This window comes from Crocuta crocuta, unplaced genomic scaffold (genome assembly GCF_008692635.1).
Source record: "Crocuta crocuta isolate KB4526 unplaced genomic scaffold, BGI_CrCroc_1.0 scaffold498, whole genome shotgun sequence".
Classification (NCBI taxonomy): domain Eukaryota; kingdom Metazoa; phylum Chordata; class Mammalia; order Carnivora; family Hyaenidae; genus Crocuta; species Crocuta crocuta.
Genome location: NW_027530189.1, coordinates 190829 through 216192, shown reverse-complemented (window position 1 = coordinate 216192; position 25364 = coordinate 190829). Strand labels below are relative to the sequence as shown.

The window sequence follows — 25364 nt, the reverse complement described above, 5'->3', positions numbered from 1 at the left end:
CTGGAGGGTGAAGACCTCGCTCAGGTAGGGTTTAACTCACAATGAGATGCAGGTAATGCATTTTGGCATGACCTTCCCAGTGTGACATGTCATGTGGCACTGAGGTGGGGTGCCCAACGTGGGTCATGTCCGGTGTCCGCTCTGATCATTGGAGTAAAGGCCTCGGGTGATTTTAACATGCCGGATGGATGGATGGATGGATGGATAGATAGTGTATGTGTAATTGTCCTATAGATATTTATTCTCTTAACATTGTTTCTAATCTTCACCAGAATGATGATTGAAAATGGTATTTATATGTTTACTCTCCATCAAACCCCAGAGGTTCCCTTGTGGCCTTTGCAGGACCTGCTCTCAGGCCCAGGCCAGCTGTGATCTCCCTTTTGCCACTGTAGATGATCTTCTCTCATTCTCGAATTTTCTATAAATGGAGTCCTAGGGGATGTGGTCTTTGTTTTTTTTTTTTTTTAATATTTTAAATGTTTGCTTATTTTTGAGACAGAGAGAGCATAAGTAGGGAAGGGGCACAGAGAGAATGAGACACAGAATCTGAAGCAGCCTCCAGGCTCTGAGCTGTCAGCACAGAGCTTGATGCTAGGGCTCAAACTCATGGACCATGAGATCATGACCTGAGCCAAAGTGGGATGTTTTAACTGACCGAGCCATCCAGGCGCCCCAGGATGTATTCTTTTGTGTCAAGCTTCTCTTACTCAGCTCCATGATTTCAGCCTCACTCATGTGTCTGTATCAGTTGTTTGTTCCTTTTTATTGCTGAGTGGTATTCCAGTGTACACTTACTAAAGGTGATTTGCCCAGTCACCTGTCCATCGATATTTGGGTCCCTTCATTTTGGCTGTTATGAATGAAACTTCCAGAACATTTATATGTCTATTTGTGGATATATGTTTCTATTTCTCTTGGGTGATTGCCCAGAAATGGAATTGTTTTAGGGTAAGGATCTGATTGATTATATGAGAAATGGTTGTTTTCTGGGGTGGTTGACCACTCGCACTCCTACCTAGTAAATGAGAGTTTTTGTTGCTATACATCTTCACCATTTACTGGTATTGTAGTTTGTTTTTTTTTTTTTTAAGAAAAATGCATATTTTGCCCATTAAAATAGGTATCTTATGGTTTTAATTTGCATTTCCCTGTTGACTAACAAAGTGTATCATCTTTCCATGTGCTGTGGATCATTTCTCTGTCTTTTGTGAGGTTCCCAAATATTGTTCCTGCTTACTGGGTTGTTTGTCTTACTGCCTTTTTTTTTTTTTCTTCTTTTTGTTTTAAGTAAGCTCTTCACCCAACGTGGGGCTTGAACTCACAGCCCTACATCGGGAGTTGCATTCATTTGCATTCATACCAAGTGAGCCAGTCAGGCACCCTGCCCCCCCATCTTACTGTGTTTTAGAACTTTGTAAAAGAGGAGCTCAGAATCTAACTCCTGATTTTGACTCAGGTCATAATCCCAGAGTAACAGGATCGAGCTCAGTGTCAGGCTCTGTGCTGAGCATGGAGCCCTAACATTCTCTCTCTCTGTCCCTCTGTCCTGCTCGCGCTCGCGCTCTCGCTCTCTCGCTCTCTCTCTCTCTCTCAAATTAAAAACAAAATAAAAAAAAAATAGGGGTTTCTGGGTGGCTCAGTCAGTTAAGTGTCCAACTCTTGATTTCAGCTCAGGTCATGATCTTCTGGCTTAGTGGGTTCCAGCCCAACATCCGGCTCTGCTGGCAGTGGAAAGCCTGCCTGGGGTTCTTATTGTCCCTCCCTAGCTTCTTTTCCCCCACTTACGCTGTCTCTCTCTCTTTCTCTCTCTCTGTCTCTCTCTCTCAAAATAAATACATAATCTTAAAAAGTATATTTAACTTAAAAAAGTTAAAAAGAACTTTGTAAAATATATATATACTGGATAAAAGTCCTTTGTCTGATATATTACTGGAAATCTTTTCTATCACTATCTACAGTTTGCCTTTTCATTGTTTCATTGATGTCTTTTGATGTCTTTTGAAGATTGTTCATCTTCAGACATCCCATGTTTTTCTTTTGTTATTTATACTTTTTATATCATAACAAATCTGTCTACCCCAGGGTCACACAGAATTTTCTTCTGGAAGTTTTATAGTTGTGAGTTTTTACATTTAGGTCTTTGATTCATTTCAAGGTTTTTTGTTATTTCTGTTTCTGTTTTTATTTTGTTCTTGTTTCTTCTGTTTGTTTTTTTTGGTTTGGTATGAAGTGTAGGATTTTAGGTTTAGTTCTGTTTTTTCACATGATATTTAGTTCTTGATCATCACTCACTAAAAAGATTTTCCTTTCCCCCATTGAAGTGAACCCGTACCTTTGTCAACAATCAGTTGTTGTTGTATACTACATCTGAGTATAGGAATATATCTTGATGGATCTGTGATTTGACTGTTTATGCCAATACCACTATGCCTGTATAGTAAGGTTTGCAACTGGGCAGTGTGAGTCCTCCAATTTCTTTTTTTTTTTTCAGAGTTCTCCTGGAGGCTCTAAGTAGTTTACATGTCCATAATAAACTTCAGAATTAGTATATCAGTTTCTTTAGGAATGCCTCCTGGGGTTTTTGTTTGGGATTGCATTGAATGTACCGCTCACTGTGGGGTGAACTGACACCTACAGCATGGAGCCTTATAGCCTAGAAACGTGAAATTCTCCCATTTGTTTAGAATTTCAGTGTTTGGGAGGCACACACATTTTGTAAGCATTTTCCTTAATAGTGCTATGGTTTTGATGTTGTTGTAAGTGGTCTTTTTTTTTTTTAATTTTCCAGTTATTGTTCATATACAGCAATGTAGAAATAGAATTGATTTTTGTAGATTGGCCTTCTAGCCAGCTAACCGTGTTAGTTTTATTATCAGTATAATACCTTTCCAGAAGATTCCAGAGGATTTTCTATGATCCGGGTGTGGGAATTTTGGCCTCTACACCAAGATGGTGCTTAAAGTGTTTCATTTTTCTTTCATTTTTAAATTTTGTTCTCAAGTAGCTAGATGCTTATTGAATACACCACAAGCAAGGGCAAAGTGGGCCAGACAGCAGAGACTATCTGCAGGAGGGCATAGTGGGGGCCTGGCGGTAGGGGGGAAGGGAAGGTGAGGAGGTACAAGGTCAGCCAGGGTCTAATGGTATTTCTAGGTGGCTCCGCTTGCTGCACTGCACCGAGGGGTGTCCTCACAGCCTTGCCTGCACTCCACTTCAGGCGGGGGGTGCGGGGGGAGGCCCACAGCACCACTTGCACTCCACTGGTGGTAGGCCTGTAGCCCTGCTTACACTCACTGTTTGGGGTGGGTCTCCGTAGTCCCACTTGCACTCCACTGTGGGGATCTTGCATTCTGCCTGGGGGGAAGTCCCCATCGCCCGCTTGCACTCCACCTGGGGGTGCTCGCGGCCCCAATTGCACTCTGCCTGGGGGGGTTCCCGCAGCCTGGCTTGCACTCTGCAGGGGGATCTCCACGGGCCTGCTTGTACTCTGTTTGGGGGGAGGAGTCCCCATGGTCCAGCTTGCACTCTGGGGGGGGGGGGTTCCTGAGGCCCAGCTTGCTCTCTGTCTGAGGGGGTCCCCAAGGTCTAGCTTGCATTCTGACTTGGGCCGGTAGGTCCCCATCGCCTGTCTACCTTACTGGGTTTCCATTGCTAGAATTGGTAGCATCTGCATGCCACCACAGATGGACAGTGACTAACATTTGGCATTTGGGTAGAGGTCTGTCTCCAGTAGCTGGTTCATGCCGTAATCGGGGGACGTGCTGTTGGCCCATCAGGGGTTATATGCACTCACAGAGCAGAGTCCTTGAGTCCTGTGCCGACTGTGATGTGAGTGACACTCCCCGGCGGCCGGGTTGTGGAAAGCAGGGGAGCGTCCGTCAGTGGTGTGGTGTGGGCTGGCATCCCTGTGGAGCTGTTCACTCCAGAAGATACAGATCTAACAGATCAAGGAGAGTCTGCATATTGGGACCAGGGGGATCCCAGGGGTCCTACAGGGATGGGGTGGCCAGGACAGCTCTGAGCAGGTAACTTCCAGGAACATGGTCCTGTGGGAGGAAACCAAGTGGGGGAGGAACATGTGTGCCTGCAGATGAGACTGTGGCTGGAACGTGGGAACAGAAGGAGAATGGAGAGCGGGGCCCTGCATCCTCACAGGTGCACACAGTCCAGCGTGTTAGCCCCAGACTTGCAGACCCACCGGAGATCCTGTTGTCTGGGAAGCACTGGGGTCAGGCGGCGGACCTGAGAGGAGGGAAGGGTTCCTCTGAAGGGCCAGAGCAGTCAGGCAGCCTCCCCCTGGAGCCTGGACCTCCACCCAGTGGCATTGGCGGAGGTCAGGTTGTGGGTTCCCGAAGAGAACGGTAGAGTCTATACAGAACTAGAACCGGAGGTGAGCCCAGACCTGGGCATGCAGGGGGAGGCTGGGGAGAGGCCAGGGAGGCCGGCACGGGAGGCTGGGTGGCAGGGAGGGAGGTGTGCTGGGCTCCCCACAGGGGCGTGCTAGCTGCCAGAAGGGTTTCAGACACCTGGAACCAGCACAAAATTTGATCACTTTTTTGGGGGGGGAATCTTCATTGGTGATATTATTTTACACACATTTTCTCATGTACTAGTGAAGGTAAACTTTTTTTCATATGTTTAAAAATGTTTACTTTCTTGATTCCCTCTATTTTTAACTTGATCTGAAAGGCTCTCCCCATGGTGTGTATTTTAAGTGCCCAGGCCCTTTTATAAATGTGCATTTGTTCCCAGTTTGTTGTTTGTCTTTTGATTTCACTCGGAATTTGTACACTGTTTCAAAACTGTACATACTTACCATTTTCATGCGAATGTCTGCCCTTTATTTTTTTTTAATTTTTTTAATGTATTATTTATTTTTGAGAGAGAGTGAGACAAGCAGAGAGGGAGACACAGAATCTGAAGCAGGCTCCAGGCTCTGAGCTGTCAGCACAGAGCCTGATGCAGGGCTCAAACTCATGAGATCATGACTGGAACCAAAGTTGGACGCTTAACTGACGGAGCCACCCAGGCACCCCTGCCCTTTATTTCTTTATATGGTCTTTATATTTATTCTCGAAAGCCAATTTTCCTCGCTTTTTTGGCACTTTAAGGTTTGTTTTGTTTTGTTTTATATTTTATTTATTTATTTTTAATGTTTATTTTTGAGGGAGAGACAGAGCACAAGTGGGGCAGGGGCACAGAGAAAGGAAGACACAGAATTCTCAGCAGGCTCCAGGCTCTGCGCTGTCAGCACAGATTTACATGCGGGGCTCGAACCCACAAACTGAGATCATGACCTGAGTCAAAGTCAGATGCTTAACTGACTGAGCCACTCAGGTACCCCTGTTTTTTTTAAGTAATCTCTACACGCAATTTGGGGCTCAAACTCAACGACCCTCAGATTACGAGTCGCTTGCTCCACCGTCTGAACCAGCCAGACGCCCCTAAAATTTTTATATTAGTTTGACCAAGGATGAGAATCTAATTTTATTTTTAGTCAACTGTATCAAATACATTGGCTAAAAATGATCTTTTCTCTTTCTTCGTTGATTTACGATTTTGGTTTTTCACATAGGTGAAATTGTTTCTCAAATTTTTCTTTTCCTCTTCGTTGGTCTGTTTGTATTTCCAAACCACATTTTTTTAAACATTTTTTAAAATGTTGATTTATTTTGAAAGGGGGAGCAGAGAGAGAGGGAGACACAGAATCTGAAACAGGCTCCAGGCTCTGAGCTGTCAGCACAGCCTGACGCAGGGCTCGAACCCATGAACTGTGAGATCATGACCTGAGCTGAAGTTGGCTGCTTAGCCAACTGAGCTACTCAGGTGCCCCCAAATCACATTTTTTTAAACATTTTTTAAAATGTTGATTTATTTTGAAAGGGGGAGCAGAGAGAGAGGGAGATGGAGAATCCCAGGCAGGGTCCATGCCTTCAGTACAGAATCTGACATGGAGCTCAAACTCAACAACCTGTGAGACCGTGACGTGAGCCAAAACCAAGAGTTGGATCTTAACCGGCTGAACCACGGAGGCACCCCAACACAAAACCACAGTTTTACTTCAAAGCTCTTTTATCAAAATTATCACCATACTAATATGTTCCATGTTTTCTTTTTTTAAGGTTTTTGTTTGTTTTTAATTAAATAATCTCCATGCCCAACATGGGGCTCAAACTCACAACCCTGAGATTAAGGTGCACACTTTTCCATCTGAGCCAGCCAGGTGCCCCTCAATGTTTTCTTGTAATTCATTCTATACCACTAATATTACTGATTTTTTACGCAATACAGTTGGATTTTTTTAATTTTAAAATTAATACTATCCTTTCCTTTTTTTTTTTTTAAATTTTTTTTTTAAAATTTTATTTTTATTTTTGAGAGAGAGATAGAGACAGCATGAGCAGGGGAGGTCAGAGAGAGAGGGAGACACAGAATCTGAAGCAGGCTTCAGGCTCTGAACTAGCTGTCAGCACAGAGCCTGATGCAGGGCTTGAACCCATAAACCGTGAGATCATGACCTGAGCTGAAGTCGGAGGCTTAACCAACTGAGCCACCCAGGCGCCCCAATATTATCCTTTCCTTGTTCAAAGAGTGACATGTGCCCACAGTTTTGAATAAGCCGGTTTAAAAAAATAGGAAAAGGAACCATTAGAAAATAGAAAAACAGACAATGAAAACGCACGAGGATTTCAAAGAAGACAAATGCAGATTGGCCCTTAAACCCACAAGAAATTGTTCGTCGAGAAGAGGGTAGTTCCACTGCTGATTGCTGTGTGCCCATAGTGTCGTTAGACAGCTGTGCCCTGTGTTGGCAGAGGTGTGGGTAAACAGTACAGGTGCATTACCTGTGGAGTGCAGTGTGGGTACAGCCCTGGAAGAACGGTGTGGGAATATTTAATACTGGTGAAGATGTGTGTTCATGTAGAAACCTGGAGACACTTAGTCCTGGGCAGGGAGACTGGCGAGGGAGTTCATTGGACCATTGGCTTGTGGTAGCAAAATATTGGGGAAAACCTGAACATTATCAACAGAACTGTACTCTGAAATAAGTCCATGTCCTAGACCTACATGCTACATGCTCAGGTCAGTCTTCAGACACTAGGGAACAGTGTACAGAACAAAAGAAACCTCACGAAATTCTCCCAAACACAGTGCTCCATGTTGTTTCACACATGCCTTTGCATATGACTTCCAGAAGTAGAATGGGTGTGCTTCCCTTACATTCTCCCAAAGGTCCAGAAACGTGCATTTCCGCCACGCATATGTGAGGACCTGTTTTCCTACACCCTCGAAGACCCAGGGGAGCATTACACTTAAAATCTTTTTAAATCAGATTTAATCTTTGCTGGGACAAAGAAAAACAAGGAAGTAATTGTAAACCTATGACTGTTAAATTTCACTTATATTCCCGATGATTGACATTTAAAGACACAATTTATGGGGCACTTGCGTGGATCAGTTGGTTGAACATCTGACTCTTGATTTTGGCTCAGGTCATGATCTCATGGTTCATGGTTCAAGCCCCACAGAGGGCTCTTTGCTGATGGTGTAGAGCCTACCTGGGATTCTGTCTCCCTTTCTCTGTGCACCTCCCCTGCTTATGGTATCTCTCTCTCTCTCTCAAAAATGTGTAGATAAACATTTAAAAATTAATAATAAAATACTATGATTTCTTTTTCATTTTTTTAATGTTTTATTTATTGGCGGTGGGGGGAGAGAATGAGCAGGGGAGGGGCAGAGAGAGAGGGAGACACAGAATCTGAAGCAGCTCCAGGCTCTCAGCACAGAGCCTGATGCGGGGCTTAAACCCACAAACCGTGAGATCATGACCTGAGCTGAAGTCAGTCACTCAACCGTTTTTTTTTTTAAACAAATATTGGTATATCATACAATATGAAAGTATTACAGGTTGCATTTTTTCCTCCAGATTTTATTTTGAAGACCTTTCCAATTAAAACCGTATTTTTTATAACTGAAAATGAAATTTTATTTATTTTTAAAGCTTTGTGATTGAAACACTTTGCAGAAAATACAAGGATATTAGCCTTGTTAAGCTAATATCCAGGAATGCTACCTGGGGACAGTTTCTGCAACCATATCTTTATAGTGACATACTTAGTGGAAATAATCACTTACGAACTTCTATTCTTAGGGATCAGAAGGTACAAACAGAAGTGTCCAGGAGTTGTTTCACATTTTACTCCTCCCAGATGTTCTCTCAAATACAAGGTTCCAGACGATTACAAACAAAATGAATAATTCTTTTTCTTTTTTTAATGTTTATATTGAAAGAGCGGGGGAGGGGTAGAAGGAGAAAGAGAATCCCAAACAGATTCCACGCACTGTCAGCGCAGAGCCTGATGCAGGGCTTGAACTCATGAACTGTGAGATATGACCTAAGCTGAAATCAAGAGTTGGATGCTTAACTGACTGAGCCACCACCCAGGTGCCTCCAAAATGAACAATGTTTACATGACATTTATTGTTACCAGCAAGCTTTTTGTTATGGTAATGTTTACAGGAAGCTTGAAACCCCCTTGATCTCAGAGTCTTTGAGTATAAGCCCCACCTTGGGGGTGGAGCCTGCACAATTAAAAAATTGTAGTAAATTTTTTACAAAAGAAAGAAAGAAAAGCCTCCATGAGGTCCTAACCACAGGCTTCCTGTAGCAGCACCCAGCATTCCAGACCTTGGGACACCTTGCACGTGGGGACCATCTAGACCACCTTCTACATGGGTGCTCTTCCTGGAACCAAACCCCTTAGCTCTTCCTTCTCATTGCAGACAGGCCCTCATTCCTCCTCACTGATTTGTGATGTGCCTGCTGGGAAGTAGTGTGGTTCTGTGACGCTGGGCACAGACGTCCCGTTCAGTTTTCCCTGTGACCTAGAATCACTAACGCTGCAGTGAACAAGCCTGTACTTTGCACACATGCACAGTAAACTCTAACCAGGGAACATCCACATTGGGGATTCGATCGGACACCCCCATGTGCCCACCTGGGGCCTGAGGGTGTCCTGCTGGCCCAGCACTGACGAGGAGGCCAGTGTCCCATCCATGGCCACCCTGTCGCCAAGAGGCATCTGTAGTTGGGATCATCCTGACCAGACCTTTGTGAGGCTACCTCAGGCTGCAGCTGGGCAGCCTCTCTGCCTTCCTCCCTGGGGCTCGTGTGGCCGAGGACTCCAGGGGGCTCTGCCCACCGCCCAGCTTGCTTTCTCCTGGTTCAGAGCTGCCCTGGACTCAGGCGTCCCCCTTGTCCCTCTGTGGTTTCAGAACCGGGTTTCTCCTTTCAAGGACATGATCTTCTGCTTCTCGCAAGAGGACTGGTCCCTTCTGGACCCTGCGCAGACGGGCTTCTATGGAGAGTTCATCATCGGGGAGGACTGTGGGGTCTCGCTGCCTCCAAGTAAGACACCCTCTGTCCAGAGCCCAGCCTCTGTCTGATAGCTCTTCACCCCTGGGCCCCACCGCCATGTGTGGATCAGACTCACCTGGCTGTTTTCATGGAAAACCAAATGCAGCATGTTTCCTGTGCGTCTGGTTTATTTTTGAGAGAGAGACAGAGCACGAGCAGGGGAGGGGTAGAGAGGGAGACGCAGAATCTGAAGCAGGCTGCAGGCTCTTAGCTGTCCACACAGAGCCCGACGCAGGGCTGGAACCCACGAGCTGTGAGGTCATGACCTGAGCTGCGTAGGCGCCCCTGATTTTCTGCCATTCTTGTCCTACGGCTCTCTTCACCTCTGGTTTCCTGATAGTCCCACAGGAGATGCCCTCGTCCCAAAGCTCTTCCTTGTCCCAGCCTCTGCCTGCATGTGCAGGGGACCTGTGGGTGCATCTACACCAACACAGGGTCCCCCCACTGTACCTGCCCTGGTCTCCGGTGCAGACCACTCACTGACGGCTGTGTGTCCCCCTCCCCACGAACAGGTGACCCGGGCACCCAGCTGAATCTCTCCCAGGGAGAGGAGAATGAGCCCCGGGTCCCAGAGTTGCAGGACCTGCAAGGGAAGGATGTGTCCCAGGTGTCCTACTTGGGTGAGTGATGGTTGCTGAGCTGGGGGAGGCTGCTACTGGGGGGGTGGGGGAAGGCCAGCTCCCTCCAGCCTCCCTCTGCAGCCCAGTCACCCCCCCAGACTCTGTCTTGCTGGAACATGCCCGGCCTTGTCCCTGACTCTTCCCAGGAACAGGGTGAGGTTTCAGTTCTGTTGGGTGTGGGGACTGCACTGCCCTCAGCCAGAGCCCAGGATGTGATAGGAGTCTTCTCGCTGTAGGTAGTGCCTGTTTGTGCCGAACAGGTGCCCTTCCCCCCACCTCATCCACAGGTGGGGTCAGGCACTCTTCCGAAGGGAGGCTGGGGAGGAGGAGTCGGTGGAGGATTCTCCTGGTTGGGCACCGGTCTGGTTTGTGAGAAAACCGAGGCACAGGGAGGATTGAGGCTGAGTGGACAGTGGCACAGCTCCACCACAGCATCTCCCACCACCTGTCCCAGGCTGTCCATGCCCCAATGCCGTGAAATATCTGCCCCTTTAGGGGGACATGCTTTGCACAGTACAGGCAGCAGCCCCCTCACACACACCCCCACCGGCAGCTGGGACAAGCTGCAGGCAGAGCAGACCAGGCTGTGGGTGCTCCCCCCCAGCTGGAACGAGCTGCAGGCAGAGCAGACCAGGCTGTGGGTGCTCCCCGCCCCCACCTGGGACGAGCTGCAGGCAGAGCAGACCAGGCTGTGGGTGCTCCCCCCCAAGCTGGGATGAGCTGCAGGCAGAGCAGATCAGGCTGTGCACCCCTGCCTCCCCAACTGGAACGAGGTGCAAGCAGAGCAGACCAGGCTGTGGCTCCCCCCAGCTGGGATGAGGTGCAGACTCTGACACGTGCAGTTGGCCCCTCTGTTCCCTCTGTCCCTGCTGGGCGTGTGTCTGGGCAGCATCTGTGGGTGCAGGACCCCATGCTGGAGCATGCACAAACCCCACCACAGAACGTGGAGGTGAGCACAGAGACATTCTCAGAACCAGACAGCACCCGCATGCACGCGGATCCTGTCTGCCTTTGGAGCCTGTGTTCATGCTGATGGCCATGCCACCTTCCCAGTCATTCGCTCCAGGACTTACCGAGCAGGCGCCTGGGCTGCTCCCAGGTCACGGTCCAGCATCTGTGAGGCTGGCAGCTGCAAGGCAAATCATTTTCTCCATTTTCTTCTCTGGAAAGACTTCCCAGGTCTCCAGCCTTTCCAGGTAGAGGAGAGAAGGAAACGGGATGAGCTGCAGGTGCCCGAGTTCCAGACCTGCCCCCAGACGGCGCTCACTCAGAGCACCTGCCCAGGTAAAGGGGTGGGGAGAGTGTGGGGGATGTCACGTTTATGTGAGCAACAGTATATACGGTGGGGGTGTGGCACGATGTGTGCCCTGTGTAGTGTAGTGCATGTGAGCACATGTCTCTGCATGTGGTGGGTTCTATGTGTGCACGTCTGTGTATGTTGGGTTCCATGTGTGCATATGCGTGCAGTGTCCGATGTGTGATGTGTGAAATGCACACGTGTGTGGTGGGTTCCGTGTGTGTGCACCTGTGCATGTGGTGTGTGGCGTGCTAAAGTACACATGTGTGTGGTTGGTTCCATGTGCGCACCTGTGCACGTGGTGTGTGGCGTGTTAAAGTGCACACGTGTGTGGTCGGTTCTGTGTGTGGCATATGCATGCAGTGTGTGATGTGTGAAGTGCATGCGTGTGTGGTGGGTTCTGTGTGTGTGTGCCTGTGCATGTGGTGTATGGCATGTGAAAGTGCACACGCATATGGTGTCTGGTGTGGCGTGTGAAAGTGCATGCATGTGTGGTGGGTTCCGTGTGTGTGCCTGTGCACATGGTCTCTGGTGTGGCATGTGAAATCACACGTGTGTGCGGTGTCCGGTGTGTGGTGCGTGTGTGCAGCTGCCGGGTGGGGTAGGGCCAGGAACTGGACTGAAACCCCTGCCGGCTGCTCCTGTGGGTGATCTGCCGCCTGGGCTGGTTGTTCTGCTTGGGCCCCTCGCGTTCGCATACCCTGCACTCCTTGCCCTCCCTCTGCGGGTAGAAGCAGGGCTGTGATGTAGGGCTGTCGGCAGCGTAGGGTCAGAGCCCCTGATCCGAGTCCTGGAATTAAGACCAGGTCTGGGGTGAGGGGCCCGCTGGACAGGATGCCTCACCAGAGTAGCCAGCGTGCACACCCGCCGTGATGGTGACAGTCCCCACCTGCAGCAGCAAGGACTGGAGTGCGGCATGCCTTACCAGTCTCGGGCGCAGACCTTCCAAACAGCGGACCCAAGCTCTGCCTCTCCCTGGATCCAGCCACATCAGGGAGACCGACTAACGCACGGTCTCTTTGACCCGGGATGGCATGTGGAGGCGAGATTCGCATGGGATTGTGGTATTTCCGGGTAGCTTCAAGCGGGGCCCACATTTGTGTGTGTGTGTGTGTGTGTGTGTGTGCGCGCGCGCGCGCGCGTGCGTGCACGTGCGCTGAAGGTGAGCGTTNAACCCACAAACCGTGAGATCATGACCTGAGCTGAAGTCAGTCACTCAACCGTTTTTTTTTTTAAACAAATATTGGTATATCATACAATATGAAAGTATTACAGGTTGCATTTTTTCCTCCAGATTTTATTTTGAAGACCTTTCCAATTAAAACCGTATTTTTTATAACTGAAAATGAAATTTTATTTATTTTTAAAGCTTTGTGATTGAAACACTTTGCAGAAAATACAAGGATATTAGCCTTGTTAAGCTAATATCCAGGAATGCTACCTGGGGACAGTTTCTGCAACCATATCTTTATAGTGACATACTTAGTGGAAATAATCACTTACGAACTTCTATTCTTAGGGATCAGAAGGTACAAACAGAAGTGTCCAGGAGTTGTTTCACATTTTACTCCTCCCAGATGTTCTCTCAAATACAAGGTTCCAGACGATTACAAACAAAATGAATAATTCTTTTTCTTTTTTTAATGTTTATATTGAAAGAGCGGGGGAGGGGTAGAAGGAGAAAGAGAATCCCAAACAGATTCCACGCACTGTCAGCGCAGAGCCTGATGCAGGGCTTGAACTCATGAACTGTGAGATATGACCTAAGCTGAAATCAAGAGTTGGATGCTTAACTGACTGAGCCACCACCCAGGTGCCTCCAAAATGAACAATGTTTACATGACATTTATTGTTACCAGCAAGCTTTTTGTTATGGTAATGTTTACAGGAAGCTTGAAACCCCCTTGATCTCAGAGTCTTTGAGTATAAGCCCCACCTTGGGGGTGGAGCCTGCACAATTAAAAAATTGTAGTAAATTTTTTACAAAAGAAAGAAAGAAAAGCCTCCATGAGGTCCTAACCACAGGCTTCCTGTAGCAGCACCCAGCATTCCAGACCTTGGGACACCTTGCACGTGGGGACCATCTAGACCACCTTCTACATGGGTGCTCTTCCTGGAACCAAACCCCTTAGCTCTTCCTTCTCATTGCAGACAGGCCCTCATTCCTCCTCACTGATTTGTGATGTGCCTGCTGGGAAGTAGTGTGGTTCTGTGACGCTGGGCACAGACGTCCCGTTCAGTTTTCCCTGTGACCTAGAATCACTAACGCTGCAGTGAACAAGCCTGTACTTTGCACACATGCACAGTAAACTCTAACCAGGGAACATCCACATTGGGGATTCGATCGGACACCCCCATGTGCCCACCTGGGGCCTGAGGGTGTCCTGCTGGCCCAGCACTGACGAGGAGGCCAGTGTCCCATCCATGGCCACCCTGTCGCCAAGAGGCATCTGTAGTTGGGATCATCCTGACCAGACCTTTGTGAGGCTACCTCAGGCTGCAGCTGGGCAGCCTCTCTGCCTTCCTCCCTGGGGCTCGTGTGGCCGAGGACTCCAGGGGGCTCTGCCCACCGCCCAGCTTGCTTTCTCCTGGTTCAGAGCTGCCCTGGACTCAGGCGTCCCCCTTGTCCCTCTGTGGTTTCAGAACCGGGTTTCTCCTTTCAAGGACATGATCTTCTGCTTCTCGCAAGAGGACTGGTCCCTTCTGGACCCTGCGCAGACGGGCTTCTATGGAGAGTTCATCATCGGGGAGGACTGTGGGGTCTCGCTGCCTCCAAGTAAGACACCCTCTGTCCAGAGCCCAGCCTCTGTCTGATAGCTCTTCACCCCTGGGCCCCACCGCCATGTGTGGATCAGACTCACCTGGCTGTTTTCATGGAAAACCAAATGCAGCATGTTTCCTGTGCGTCTGGTTTATTTTTGAGAGAGAGACAGAGCACGAGCAGGGGAGGGGTAGAGAGGGAGACGCAGAATCTGAAGCAGGCTGCAGGCTCTTAGCTGTCCACACAGAGCCCGACGCAGGGCTGGAACCCACGAGCTGTGAGGTCATGACCTGAGCTGCGTAGGCGCCCCTGATTTTCTGCCATTCTTGTCCTACGGCTCTCTTCACCTCTGGTTTCCTGATAGTCCCACAGGAGATGCCCTCGTCCCAAAGCTCTTCCTTGTCCCAGCCTCTGCCTGCATGTGCAGGGGACCTGTGGGTGCATCTACACCAACACAGGGTCCCCCCACTGTACCTGCCCTGGTCTCCGGTGCAGACCACTCACTGACGGCTGTGTGTCCCCCTCCCCACGAACAGGTGACCCGGGCACCCAGCTGAATCTCTCCCAGGGAGAGGAGAATGAGCCCCGGGTCCCAGAGTTGCAGGACCTGCAAGGGAAGGATGTGTCCCAGGTGTCCTACTTGGGTGAGTGATGGTTGCTGAGCTGGGGGAGGCTGCTACTGGGGGGGTGGGGGAAGGCCAGCTCCCTCCAGCCTCCCTCTGCAGCCCAGTCACCCCCCCAGACTCTGTCTTGCTGGAACATGCCCGGCCTTGTCCCTGACTCTTCCCAGGAACAGGGTGAGGTTTCAGTTCTGTTGGGTGTGGGGACTGCACTGCCCTCAGCCAGAGCCCAGGATGTGATAGGAGTCTTCTCGCTGTAGGTAGTGCCTGTTTGTGCCGAACAGGTGCCCTTCCCCCCACCTCATCCACAGGTGGGGTCAGGCACTCTTCCGAAGGGAGGCTGGGGAGGAGGAGTCGGTGGAGGATTCTCCTGGTTGGGCACCGGTCTGGTTTGTGAGAAAACCGAGGCACAGGGAGGATTGAGGCTGAGTGGACAGTGGCACAGCTCCACCACAGCATCTCCCACCACCTGTCCCAGGCTGTCCATGCCCCAATGCCGTGAAATATCTGCCCCTTTAGGGGGACATGCTTTGCACAGTACAGGCAGCAGCCCCCTCACACACACCCCCACCGGCAGCTGGGACAAGCTGCAGGCAGAGCAGACCAGGCTGTGGGTGCTCCCCCCCAGCTGGAACGAGCTGCAGGCAGAGCAGACCAGGCTGTGGGTGCTCCCCGCCCCCACCTGGGACGAGCTGCAGGCAGAGCAGACCAGGCTGTGGGTGCTCCCCCCCAAGCTGGGATGAGCTGCAGGCAGAGCAGATCAGGCTGTGCACCCCTGCCTCCCCAACTGGAACGAGGTGCAAGCAGAGCAGACCAGGCTGTGGCTCCCCCCAGCTGGGATGAGGTGCAGACTCTGACACGTGCAGTTGGCCCCTCTGTTCCCTCTGTCCCTGCTGGGCGTGTGTCTGGGCAGCATCTGTGGGTGCAGGACCCCATGCTGGAGCATGCACAAACCCCACCACAGAACGTGGAGGTGAGCACAGAGACATTCTCAGAACCAGACAGCACCCGCATGCACGCGGATCCTGTCTGCCTTTGGAGCCTGTGTTCATGCTGATGGCCATGCCACCTTCCCAGTCATTCGCTCCAGGACTTACCGAGCAGGCGCCTGGGCTGCTCCCAGGTCACGGTCCAGCATCTGTGAGGCTGGCAGCTGCAAGGCAAATCATTTTCTCCATTTTCTTCTCTGGAAAGACTTCCCAGGTCTCCAGCCTTTCCAGGTAGAGGAGAGAAGGAAACGGGATGAGCTGCAGGTGCCCGAGTTCCAGACCTGCCCCCAGACGGCGCTCACTCAGAGCACCTGCCCAGGTAAAGGGGTGGGGAGAGTGTGGGGGATGTCACGTTTATGTGAGCAACAGTATATACGGTGGGGGTGTGGCACGATGTGTGCCCTGTGTAGTGTAGTGCATGTGAGCACATGTCTCTGCATGTGGTGGGTTCTATGTGTGCACGTCTGTGTATGTTGGGTTCCATGTGTGCATATGCGTGCAGTGTCCGATGTGTGATGTGTGAAATGCACACGTGTGTGGTGGGTTCCGTGTGTGTGCACCTGTGCATGTGGTGTGTGGCGTGCTAAAGTACACATGTGTGTGGTTGGTTCCATGTGCGCACCTGTGCACGTGGTGTGTGGCGTGTTAAAGTGCACACGTGTGTGGTCGGTTCTGTGTGTGGCATATGCATGCAGTGTGTGATGTGTGAAGTGCATGCGTGTGTGGTGGGTTCTGTGTGTGTGTGCCTGTGCATGTGGTGTATGGCATGTGAAAGTGCACACGCATATGGTGTCTGGTGTGGCGTGTGAAAGTGCATGCATGTGTGGTGGGTTCCGTGTGTGTGCCTGTGCACATGGTCTCTGGTGTGGCATGTGAAATCACACGTGTGTGCGGTGTCCGGTGTGTGGTGCGTGTGTGCAGCTGCCGGGTGGGGTAGGGCCAGGAACTGGACTGAAACCCCTGCCGGCTGCTCCTGTGGGTGATCTGCCGCCTGGGCTGGTTGTTCTGCTTGGGCCCCTCGCGTTCGCATACCCTGCACTCCTTGCCCTCCCTCTGCGGGTAGAAGCAGGGCTGTGATGTAGGGCTGTCGGCAGCGTAGGGTCAGAGCCCCTGATCCGAGTCCTGGAATTAAGACCAGGTCTGGGGTGAGGGGCCCGCTGGACAGGATGCCTCACCAGAGTAGCCAGCGTGCACACCCGCCGTGATGGTGACAGTCCCCACCTGCAGCAGCAAGGACTGGAGTGCGGCATGCCTTACCAGTCTCGGGCGCAGACCTTCCAAACAGCGGACCCAAGCTCTGCCTCTCCCTGGATCCAGCCACATCAGGGAGACCGACTAACGCACGGTCTCTTTGACCCGGGATGGCATGTGGAGGCGAGATTCGCATGGGATTGTGGTATTTCCGGGTAGCTTCAAGCGGGGCCCACATTTGTGTGTGTGTGTGTGTGTGTGTGTGTGCGCGCGCGCGCGCGCGTGCGTGCACGTGCGCTGAAGGTGAGCGTTTGGGCGGGCTTCAGCATACCTGCCAGAGAGGCCTGTTGGCTTCTTGCTGGCGCCCGCCCACAGCGCGTCTCGGCCCCACCGGCGAACCTTCGCTCGGCAGACGGACCTTCACCAACACGGGAGTGCTCTCCGCTCCCCTTCCTGGGTACTCACACAGAGTCTTTGCTGAAATGGCAGGAGGCCGAGGTTGCTGTCAGACTGGAGGGCTGCTAGATTTCCAGGAACAGGCACCCGCTTTGTTTCAGTGGCCCTGCTCTCTGACATGGGGGAGGGGTCTACACCACATGCCAAGCTCGTGCCGGGTGCTCCCCGACCGTCTGTCCGTGCCGGTTTGACCAGCGCATTTTGGCGCTGCACTGAGACGGACTGTGCCCTCTTCCTTACCACGTTTCCTCTGTGAGTCTCCTCGCTGACATTTGTTAGCCCTTGTTCTTGTTGGCCTTTCCCTGTGCATATTTGGTGAGCTTGGTTTAGGTCCGAAGCGCAGCACCACTGTTAGATCTCCACGGGACTGTGCTGAGTCCTTCTGGCACCTTCCGAGATGTGTGCTGTCTTAGGCACAGGCTAATTATGCAAGACAGCATAGACAGAAGGAATTTATTCCTCAGAGTCTGGAGGTGGGGGAAATCCGAGATCAGGTGCTGGCAGATCCTGTAAGTGGTGAGGACTCTCCTGGCTCGTAGTCGCCTGCCTCTCTGCATGCTCCACCGCCTTTCCTTGCTGCATGCTCTTGGAGACAGCACTGAGCTGGCCTGTGTCTCCCTCTTCCTGTTAGGGCTCTGATCCCACCTTCAAGACTGTTTAAAGGTAACCACCTCCTATAGGCCCCACCACCTCACGTGGGCTTGAACCACTGGGGGGAGACATATTCAACCTGTAAGAGGTACTGTTATGTCTCTGTCCTGCATCTGGGGGCCTGGGATGAAGGCAGGGGCCCAGGAGCAGCCCACCGTGAGGATCTGAAGCCAAGCGGTCAGGCCCTGGGCTGTGCTGTTCACATTACCACGCCATAGCTGATCTTTGAATGAATTTCATAGAAACTCAACAGTAAGGGGCTGAATCTGTTGCCTCTTCTGCATTTGCGCATAATTCTTCCCACTTTTTTTTTTTTTAACTTTCTAGGTCTTTCAGCTCGTGATTTTTGTTGCATTTTATTTTATACTTTATTTTTTTATTTTAGAGAAGGGGAGGGACAGAGGAAGAGAGAGAATCTTAAACAGGCCTCACACTCAGCTCAGAGCCCAATGCAAGTCTCAATCCCATGAAGCTGAGATCATGACCTGAGCTGTGTTCTGCATTTAAAAAATGTAAATTTTGTTCATTGTCTCCTATTCGGTTTTATGTCTTGTAAGAAAGCCTCCCCATTCTAACATTCTGAGAATGTGTTTTTTTACAGTGCCTATATCTTTATTTGTTTACTTCCACCTGTAGCTTCCTATCCTTGCTGCTTCTCAGCCCCTGCGGCTCCTGGAGGACTGTTCATTCCCAGTGCATGGAGTGCTCTTCCGGAGGCCTCAGCCGCCAGCCAGGAGTGTGCCTCTGCTCCCGGCATGCGCCGCGCTCTGGCCTTTCCTGCCTGCAGCACCACCTGGCCACTGCTCTTCTGAAACCCGAGCAGCTTTCTCCCTCCGCTTGAACTCTTTCACCTGCCAAACAGGCATAATCGTCATAGCTGCCGGGTGGAATTACTGTGGTTCTCTTTCTTTCTTTCCTAATGTTTATTTATTTATTTATTTTGAGACACAGAGGGAGAGAGAATCCCGATCAAGCTCCGTGCTGTCAGCACAGATCCCACACGGGGCTTGAACCCCCAAACCATGAGATCATGACCTGAGCCGAAATCAAGAGTCTGGATGCTTAAACGACTGAGTCTTGCCCCCCAGCTGCCCACAGATGGATTCATTGCTGAGGATTAAATAATTCCGTTCACATAAAAGCACTTAGACCAATAATTCTTGCCTGTTAGCCCCACTGTTATCCTGCTACCCAGTTCACCGCCCTGCCCCCACGCACACCCGTTACTTGTCAGTGCTGATCCAGGAGCTCTGTTACCCTTTCCCTGCTGTTTTGGGCACACCTCTGTGTCTCATGCCACCTGGAGGTTCTTTACATTGTGGTGTTGATGACACACAGCAGCATTACTGTTGATTTACTCTTCCCTCTTCAGCAGCTCTGCGTCTATTTCTGTTGACTTTCTGGTCCGAGCAGATGTCATCCCATATGCATTATGTTAGTCTCTGAGAGCTGCTGAAATAAGACCACGGACCAGGAGGCTCAAACAGACTGGGTTTTCTCAGAATTCTGGAGGCTGCAAGTCTAGGGTGAAGGTGGCTGCGAGGTAGGCTTCTCCTGAGTCCCGCCTCCTTCTTGGCTTGCAGAAAGCATCTCCTCCCTGTGTATTCACGCCATCCGTCTCTGTATGAGCCCTTAACTTATAAGGATACCTGGTATACAGGTCCCGCCCTAATGACTTCATTTTAACTTCATTCCCTCTTGAAATGCCTTGTCTCCAAATACGTTTATATTCAGACATACTGGGGTTAGAACTTGGACCTACAGATTTTTAAGGGGCCGCCGTTCAGCTCATAGTGTCCAGCCTCAGGCCCTGTAAAGTCCATGTTCTCTTCCCATCAAGGACATCCCTTAATCTCTTCCAGCATCAGCTTTGCATCCATAACCCATCTGAATATCCTGTGGATCAGATGGAGGGGAGACCCCCCCAGGCACATCCTCTCTGGCTGTGAACCTGTGAAACAAAACATCCAGGGTGTACTTCCCAAAGTGCAGGCTGGGACAGGTGTGGGATAGACCTTTTCATCCCAAAAGGGAGACTTTGGAAGAATAAAGGCTCCCAAGCGAGTTTGAAACCTAGTACGGCAAATTCCATTAGGACTTAAGGCTTGGGGTGCCTGGGGGGCTCAGCCAGTTAAGCATCCAACTTTGGCTCAGGTCATGATCTCACAGTGTGTGGGTTCACACCCCAGGTCAGGCTCTGTGCTGACAGCTTGGAGCCTGGAACCTGCTTCAGATTCTGTCTCCCTCTCTGCCCCTCCCCTGTTCACACTGTCTCTCAAAAATAAACATTAAAACTTTTTTTAAAAAGAATTTAAAGCTTGGAACACCTGGGTGCTTCAATCGGTTAAGCATCTGACTCTTGATATCAGCTCAAGTTGTGATCTCATGGTCATGAGTTTGAGCACCAAGTTGGGGTCTGTGCTGGCTGCTTGGGATTCTCTGTCTCTCTCTCTCTCTCTCTCTCTGCCCCTCCCCTGCTCATGCGCACACACATATTCATAGTCTCTCTCTCTCAGAAACTTCATAGACCTTAAGGCTTGGGCTGAATCTCTGGCCAGTGCTCTGTTTGCCCTTGGGCCCCAGGCGCTGTAGTATCCTATCTGCCTGGGGACGGCCATTGGAGCCATTGGAGCCAGCCGTCTCTCAAGGGCACCCTCCCATTGGTCTCCAGATAGCTCTGCTGGCCTCTTCTGTGGAATCCCAGAAGTCTGACAGCCTTCTTAAGATCTCTTGCTTCTTAGTCCGAGTTGGCAATGTCTCTGCTCATCGTGCAGTTCACAGGCATTCACCAAACCAGAGGGTCCTCCACAGCTCTTCCCTGGGTTGCCTCACCTCCGTGGGCCACACCCAGAATCCCTTTACTGGATCGTCATCCAGCCACTTGAGCCTTCTCTTCAGAGCACACTTTGCCATTTGTTCCAGTGTGGATAAAGCTGGGAATTTTCCAGATACTCCGTCTCTCTTCCCCAGTCTCATGTTGTGCTGAGTCCCCTTACCCTGTCCCCTGAGGATCGAGTGCACTCTGTGGCCCTGCCGCTGCCTGGTGTCTGCCCACTCTATGGCTTCTCAGTCCTCCTGCCCTGCTTCTGTCTTTCCAGCTTTACTTGCCCTCAGGCTCCCTAACCACACAGAATGCTCCTTCCTCCAAATACTAAATGCGCAATCTCTGTATTCCTGCTAAGACCTCAGGGGGTTCTGGCAGCACTCCCCCACCCCCTACCCACCACCTCAGCCCCACAGCTCATATAGCGGGGAAACAGATCCGAGGGGAAGCTGCATGGTGGGCTTGGCTAGGACCTCACCCCATTGTCCACCTGTCTTCCAACATCACAGACTCCGGATTCCTGGAGTCTGTTCGGTGCAATCTAGGTTATAAAGTGCAGACAGAGCAGCTCAACCCATTGCCTGGGGGCTGCTGCCAGGCATCAGAGGTGACGCTGAGGGACAGCTGACCTGGGTGTAGGGTTGAACAGCCCTGAGGTTGGCACAGCAAGACTGACTCCCCTTCAACCCTGAGCCCAGAGCGTGTCACCCAAGTTTGCTTGTGTGTGTAATTTGGCAAATAATACACCAGTGGCTTGTGTCCAAGGACAGATGGGACTGTTGGTGTCACACGTGTCACAGAGCCCCTGGAGCGTGTCAGTGCCCAGCACACAGTAGCTGGCACCTTCCTGGCACTGCCTTTCTAGAATAGCTGTTTCCCGACAGCTTTAATGTGCCCTATGCCTGGTTAAGTAAGTGGTGCTAACTGATGTCTAAGTGGCCAGACCTTACACTGACAAACACAAAGTCTTTAGAGATTGTAGGGGTCTCCACCTAGGAAAGGAGGAAGTTAAGGTCTGTGCCAGGGCCTTAGGGATATCGGACAGAGAAGGGGAGAGGATCCACGCTGAACCTCCCTGAGGAGCCTTTGCAGGGGCAGGGCCGTGGCTGGGCAGCACCACTGATCTTCTGCGTGGCTTTCCTGTAGCCGGAGGGGACGCGCTGACCCCAGAGAACGGCCTGGACGAGGAGGTGACCATCGAGATCGTCCTGTCCAGCTCCGGAGACGAGGACTCCCAGCTCGGGCCCTACTGTGCGGATGAGCCACGGGGCCCCACGGAGAAGCCGCGCAGCCTCCCAGCTTCGCATCGCAGTGGCGCGGAGCCCGGGGGCGAGGTACAGACGTCCTCCAAAAAGTCCTACATCTGCCCCAACTGCGGGAAGATCTTCCGCTGGCGGGTCAACTTCATCCGGCACCTGCGCAGCCGCAGGGAGCAGAAGCCGCACGAGTGCTCGGTGTGCGGGGAGCTGTTCAGTGACAGCGAGGACCTGGACGGGCACCTGGAGAGCCACGAGGCCCAGAAGCCCTACCGCTGCGGCGCTTGCGGGAAGAGCTTCCGCCTCAACTCGCACCTGCTGTCGCACCGGCGCATACATCTACAGACCAGCGGACTGGAACCGGTGCAGAAGGCGGAGCCGGACACGGCGTCGGGGACCGTGGGCGGGGGTCCCGGCGGCCTGCTGGCCTTCCAGTGCTGCGACTGCGGGCGGGCATTCCAGCGGCCCGAGCAGCTGGCGCGGCACCGCAGCAGCACCCACCTGCGGGACTCGGCGCGGCCCTTCCAGTGCCGCTATTGCGTCAAGAGCTTCTCGCAGAACTGCGACCTGCTCCGCCACCAGCGCCTGCACATGAAGCGCCGCTCCAAGCAGGCCCTCAACTCCTACTGAGGCGGCCACGGCCCTGCCCGGCCCCCTCCCACGGTGCACCTGCCCCGGGACCGACGCCGCGTCCTCCTGCCCTTCGCTCTCAGGTAGAAATGAGATAGTGGCCGACTGAGCATGTGCTCTGGCTCTGCTGTGCCAAATGGCAGGGAGGGGGTGTCTACACCAGCTTTGACTCTCCGTGTCCGCAGGTCCTAGAGAAGCGCCCCCTCCAGATGGTCCCAGGCAGGCAGGGACGGGACCACCCCCTGCCATGGTCAGCCCCTGGGGGTCTGTCCCTTGCCGGCCAGTGTCAAATACACTCCCATAAATTCGTGTCCGACACCTTCCCTCCCCCTGTACTGAGGTCTGGGGGTACCTGTACATCTGTCTGACAGCAAGAAGGTTGGGGTGTGCTGATTGGCAAGGGGGCTGTTGCCTTTGGGCTGTGACCGCAGGGCTTAGCACACCAGGCCATGTCCTGTCATCAGAAGTCTGAGTCCCTGTCACCCCTATGCCCATAGAAACAACCTACTGTTATCAGGCAGCCCTTTCAGGCTCAAACCGTGGTGGGGGCTTTATAGCTCCTACAGAAGGTAAACACCTACCCTTTCATTTGTGATGGTATCTGCTTATTAGGGAACATGAATTCATCGAAGGCAAAGCCCACATTTTAACCTGTAGCACACCCTCCCCTAAATGTTGTTTCTTTGTACCCTCCAAGGGGCTTCATGAGAGGTGGTGGGGTGGACGTGCAGTCCATCAAGGCCAGGAATGGGGGCTCAGCCCCCAGGGAGGGTGTTCTGTTGTGTCTGGGTGAGCTGAGCTGGGGAAACAACCTCAGGTGAAGTCATGCTCTGCACGTATGACTTAGCATGCTGGTTGTAGTCGTTCATGAGAGCTCCTGAGAAACCAGACGGCTCAGAACAACAAAGCCATCGTCTTGGTTCTGAAGGCACAAGTCCAAGGTCTGGCTCTCTGCAGGGTGGCCCCTTGCCAGGGAGGCTTTTTCCTGTCTCCTGTTGCCCACCCCCCAGGCTAGCGGGCAATTGCTGATGCTCCAGAAGCATTGGCCCAGCTCTGCTGTATCCTTACATGGTGCCCTGTGTATGTGTCTGTCCCTTTCTGTAAGGACCCCAGTTGTATCTAAGGCCTGCCCGTCCTACCCCATACACTCCCATCTTTACTAATTACATATGCTGCAGCCTCGTTTCCAAACAAGGTTACACTCCGGTGTGCCAGGGTTCGAGTTGTGGGGGCTGGGGACATAGTTCAGCCCACACCACCACATAGTCCTGCAGCTCTCATCCCCAATCTGCACAACACAGTAGTTAGCTCTCCCTTCCACCGGAACCATGATTCAGACCCAAGCTGCTGCTCCTGGGGGAGTGTCCTCCGCACAAGACCCTTCAACGTCTAGCCTGGCATTCTGGACGGGGAATGGCTGGCAGTGGAGCCTCAGACCTTGGTGACTGTGGTCTTACTGCTCCGGGAAGAACTGACCGAGTCTGCTAGGCCCAGTGATGAGAAGGCGTGGGGATGGATGAGCAGCTGTGGCCCATTGTCAAACCCAGCGATCAGGCGGGTGTCCTGTAGTTGTACCACTGCCAGTTTGCTCCTTGTCATCCACCTCATTGTCATATCGAGACACCACTCCCCCAAACCCAGTGAAAGAGTTACAAGGTCCTAGAGTTAAATGACGGCTGTGCCTGTGTAGATGCATCTACGTACTCAGGAGCAGTAAATGCAGTAAAACCCTTTGGTCACACCCTCAATAATAAACTATTGGGGCTCTTTGTTTCTAAAGAGTTTGCCATTTTTATTGATCTGTCAGGAAATGGGGAGAAGAAACCCCCAGAATCTTTTAAGGCTAATGGAAAATTCCAAATAGAAGCCAAACTCTGTGCACATTTATCCCATCCAACTGTGCTTTGGCCAAAGGTTCCATTGGTGGTGAGTGTGTTAGCCCACCCACTGCAGACGTGTATCTAAGAGGAATATTGCCCCACTTAATCAGTGTATTTTACATGTAGATTCTGATCATAAATAATAAACAAATGGAATGTACCAGAACTGAAACCTAAAAGGAGGCTGTGCATTTCTTCAGTGTCAGTCAGATATTGTGAGGCAGCCTCCCATTCAGTGACCCAAAGCTGACCAAGGCACCTAGCAAACCAGGAGTCGACATTGCTCCTGGAAACCATCATGGGTAATGTAGCTCCAATCCCAGGTTCATCCCATGCAGAGGAAGCCAGGGATACCCATGTTGCAGAAAGCTTCAGGTAATACGAGGGCTTACCTGCTTGGTTCCTCCCTCCCTCTGTGGGGACTGGGCAGGCAGGTGAGGGTGCCACGGAGGCTCAGGAGACTGCACATCTGAGAAGCATCTGCTCTCCCTATTCCTCTGATCCCTTGGCATTGTTCCCACAAACTGAACAGGTGCATAATAAAAAATTCACTGAATTAATATTCGTGTTAGACTTTAAATTTTGGTTAAAAAAAAAGTAAAATGCCAACAGAGATAGTTGGTCAAATGGCCTGACCAGGAGAGCTTGAGGTATAATGATCTTGAAAATGGTCCTTCTGGACATCAGACAACGCCTTATGAAACTTCTTTACCTCAGATAGTTTCTGTCACCTGATCTGAGCCCTCTCTAGAAGAGGAAATGACTGCA

At 51.4% G+C, this 25364-nt stretch overlaps 1 protein-coding gene across 1 annotated transcript; it reads left to right on the top strand.

Annotated features, from left to right (window-relative positions):
* LOC144232358 (zinc finger protein 496-like) lies at nt 1-25156 on the top strand. The gene is made up of 9 exons (XM_077765191.1): nt 1-24; nt 9280-9412; nt 9934-10041; nt 11212-11325; nt 12172-12402; nt 13659-14114; nt 14636-14743; nt 15914-16027; nt 21977-25156. The coding sequence occupies exons 2-9, from the start codon at nt 9304-9306 to the stop codon at nt 22714-22716; spliced, it is 1980 nt and encodes a 659-aa protein (XP_077621317.1). The 5' UTR covers nt 1-24; nt 9280-9303; the 3' UTR covers nt 22717-25156.
* The last annotated feature ends 208 nt before the right edge of the window (nt 25157-25364 follow it).

What these genes read in the sequence shown, in the direction of transcription:
- LOC144232358 (XM_077765191.1), top strand. Translation starts at nt 9,304, where the DNA reads ATGATCTTCTGCTTCTCGCAAGAGGACTGGTCCCTTCTGGACCCTGCG. An exon ending in TGGGGTCTCGCTGCCTCCAA is followed by an intron (nt 9,413 to 9,933) that starts GTAAGACACCCT and finishes CCCCACGAACAG; the next exon opens with GTGACCCGGGCACCCAGCTG. An exon ending in CACTCAGAGCACCTGCCCAG is followed by an intron (nt 16,028 to 21,976) that starts GTAAAGGGGTGG and finishes GCTTTCCTGTAG; the next exon opens with CCGGAGGGGACGCGCTGACC.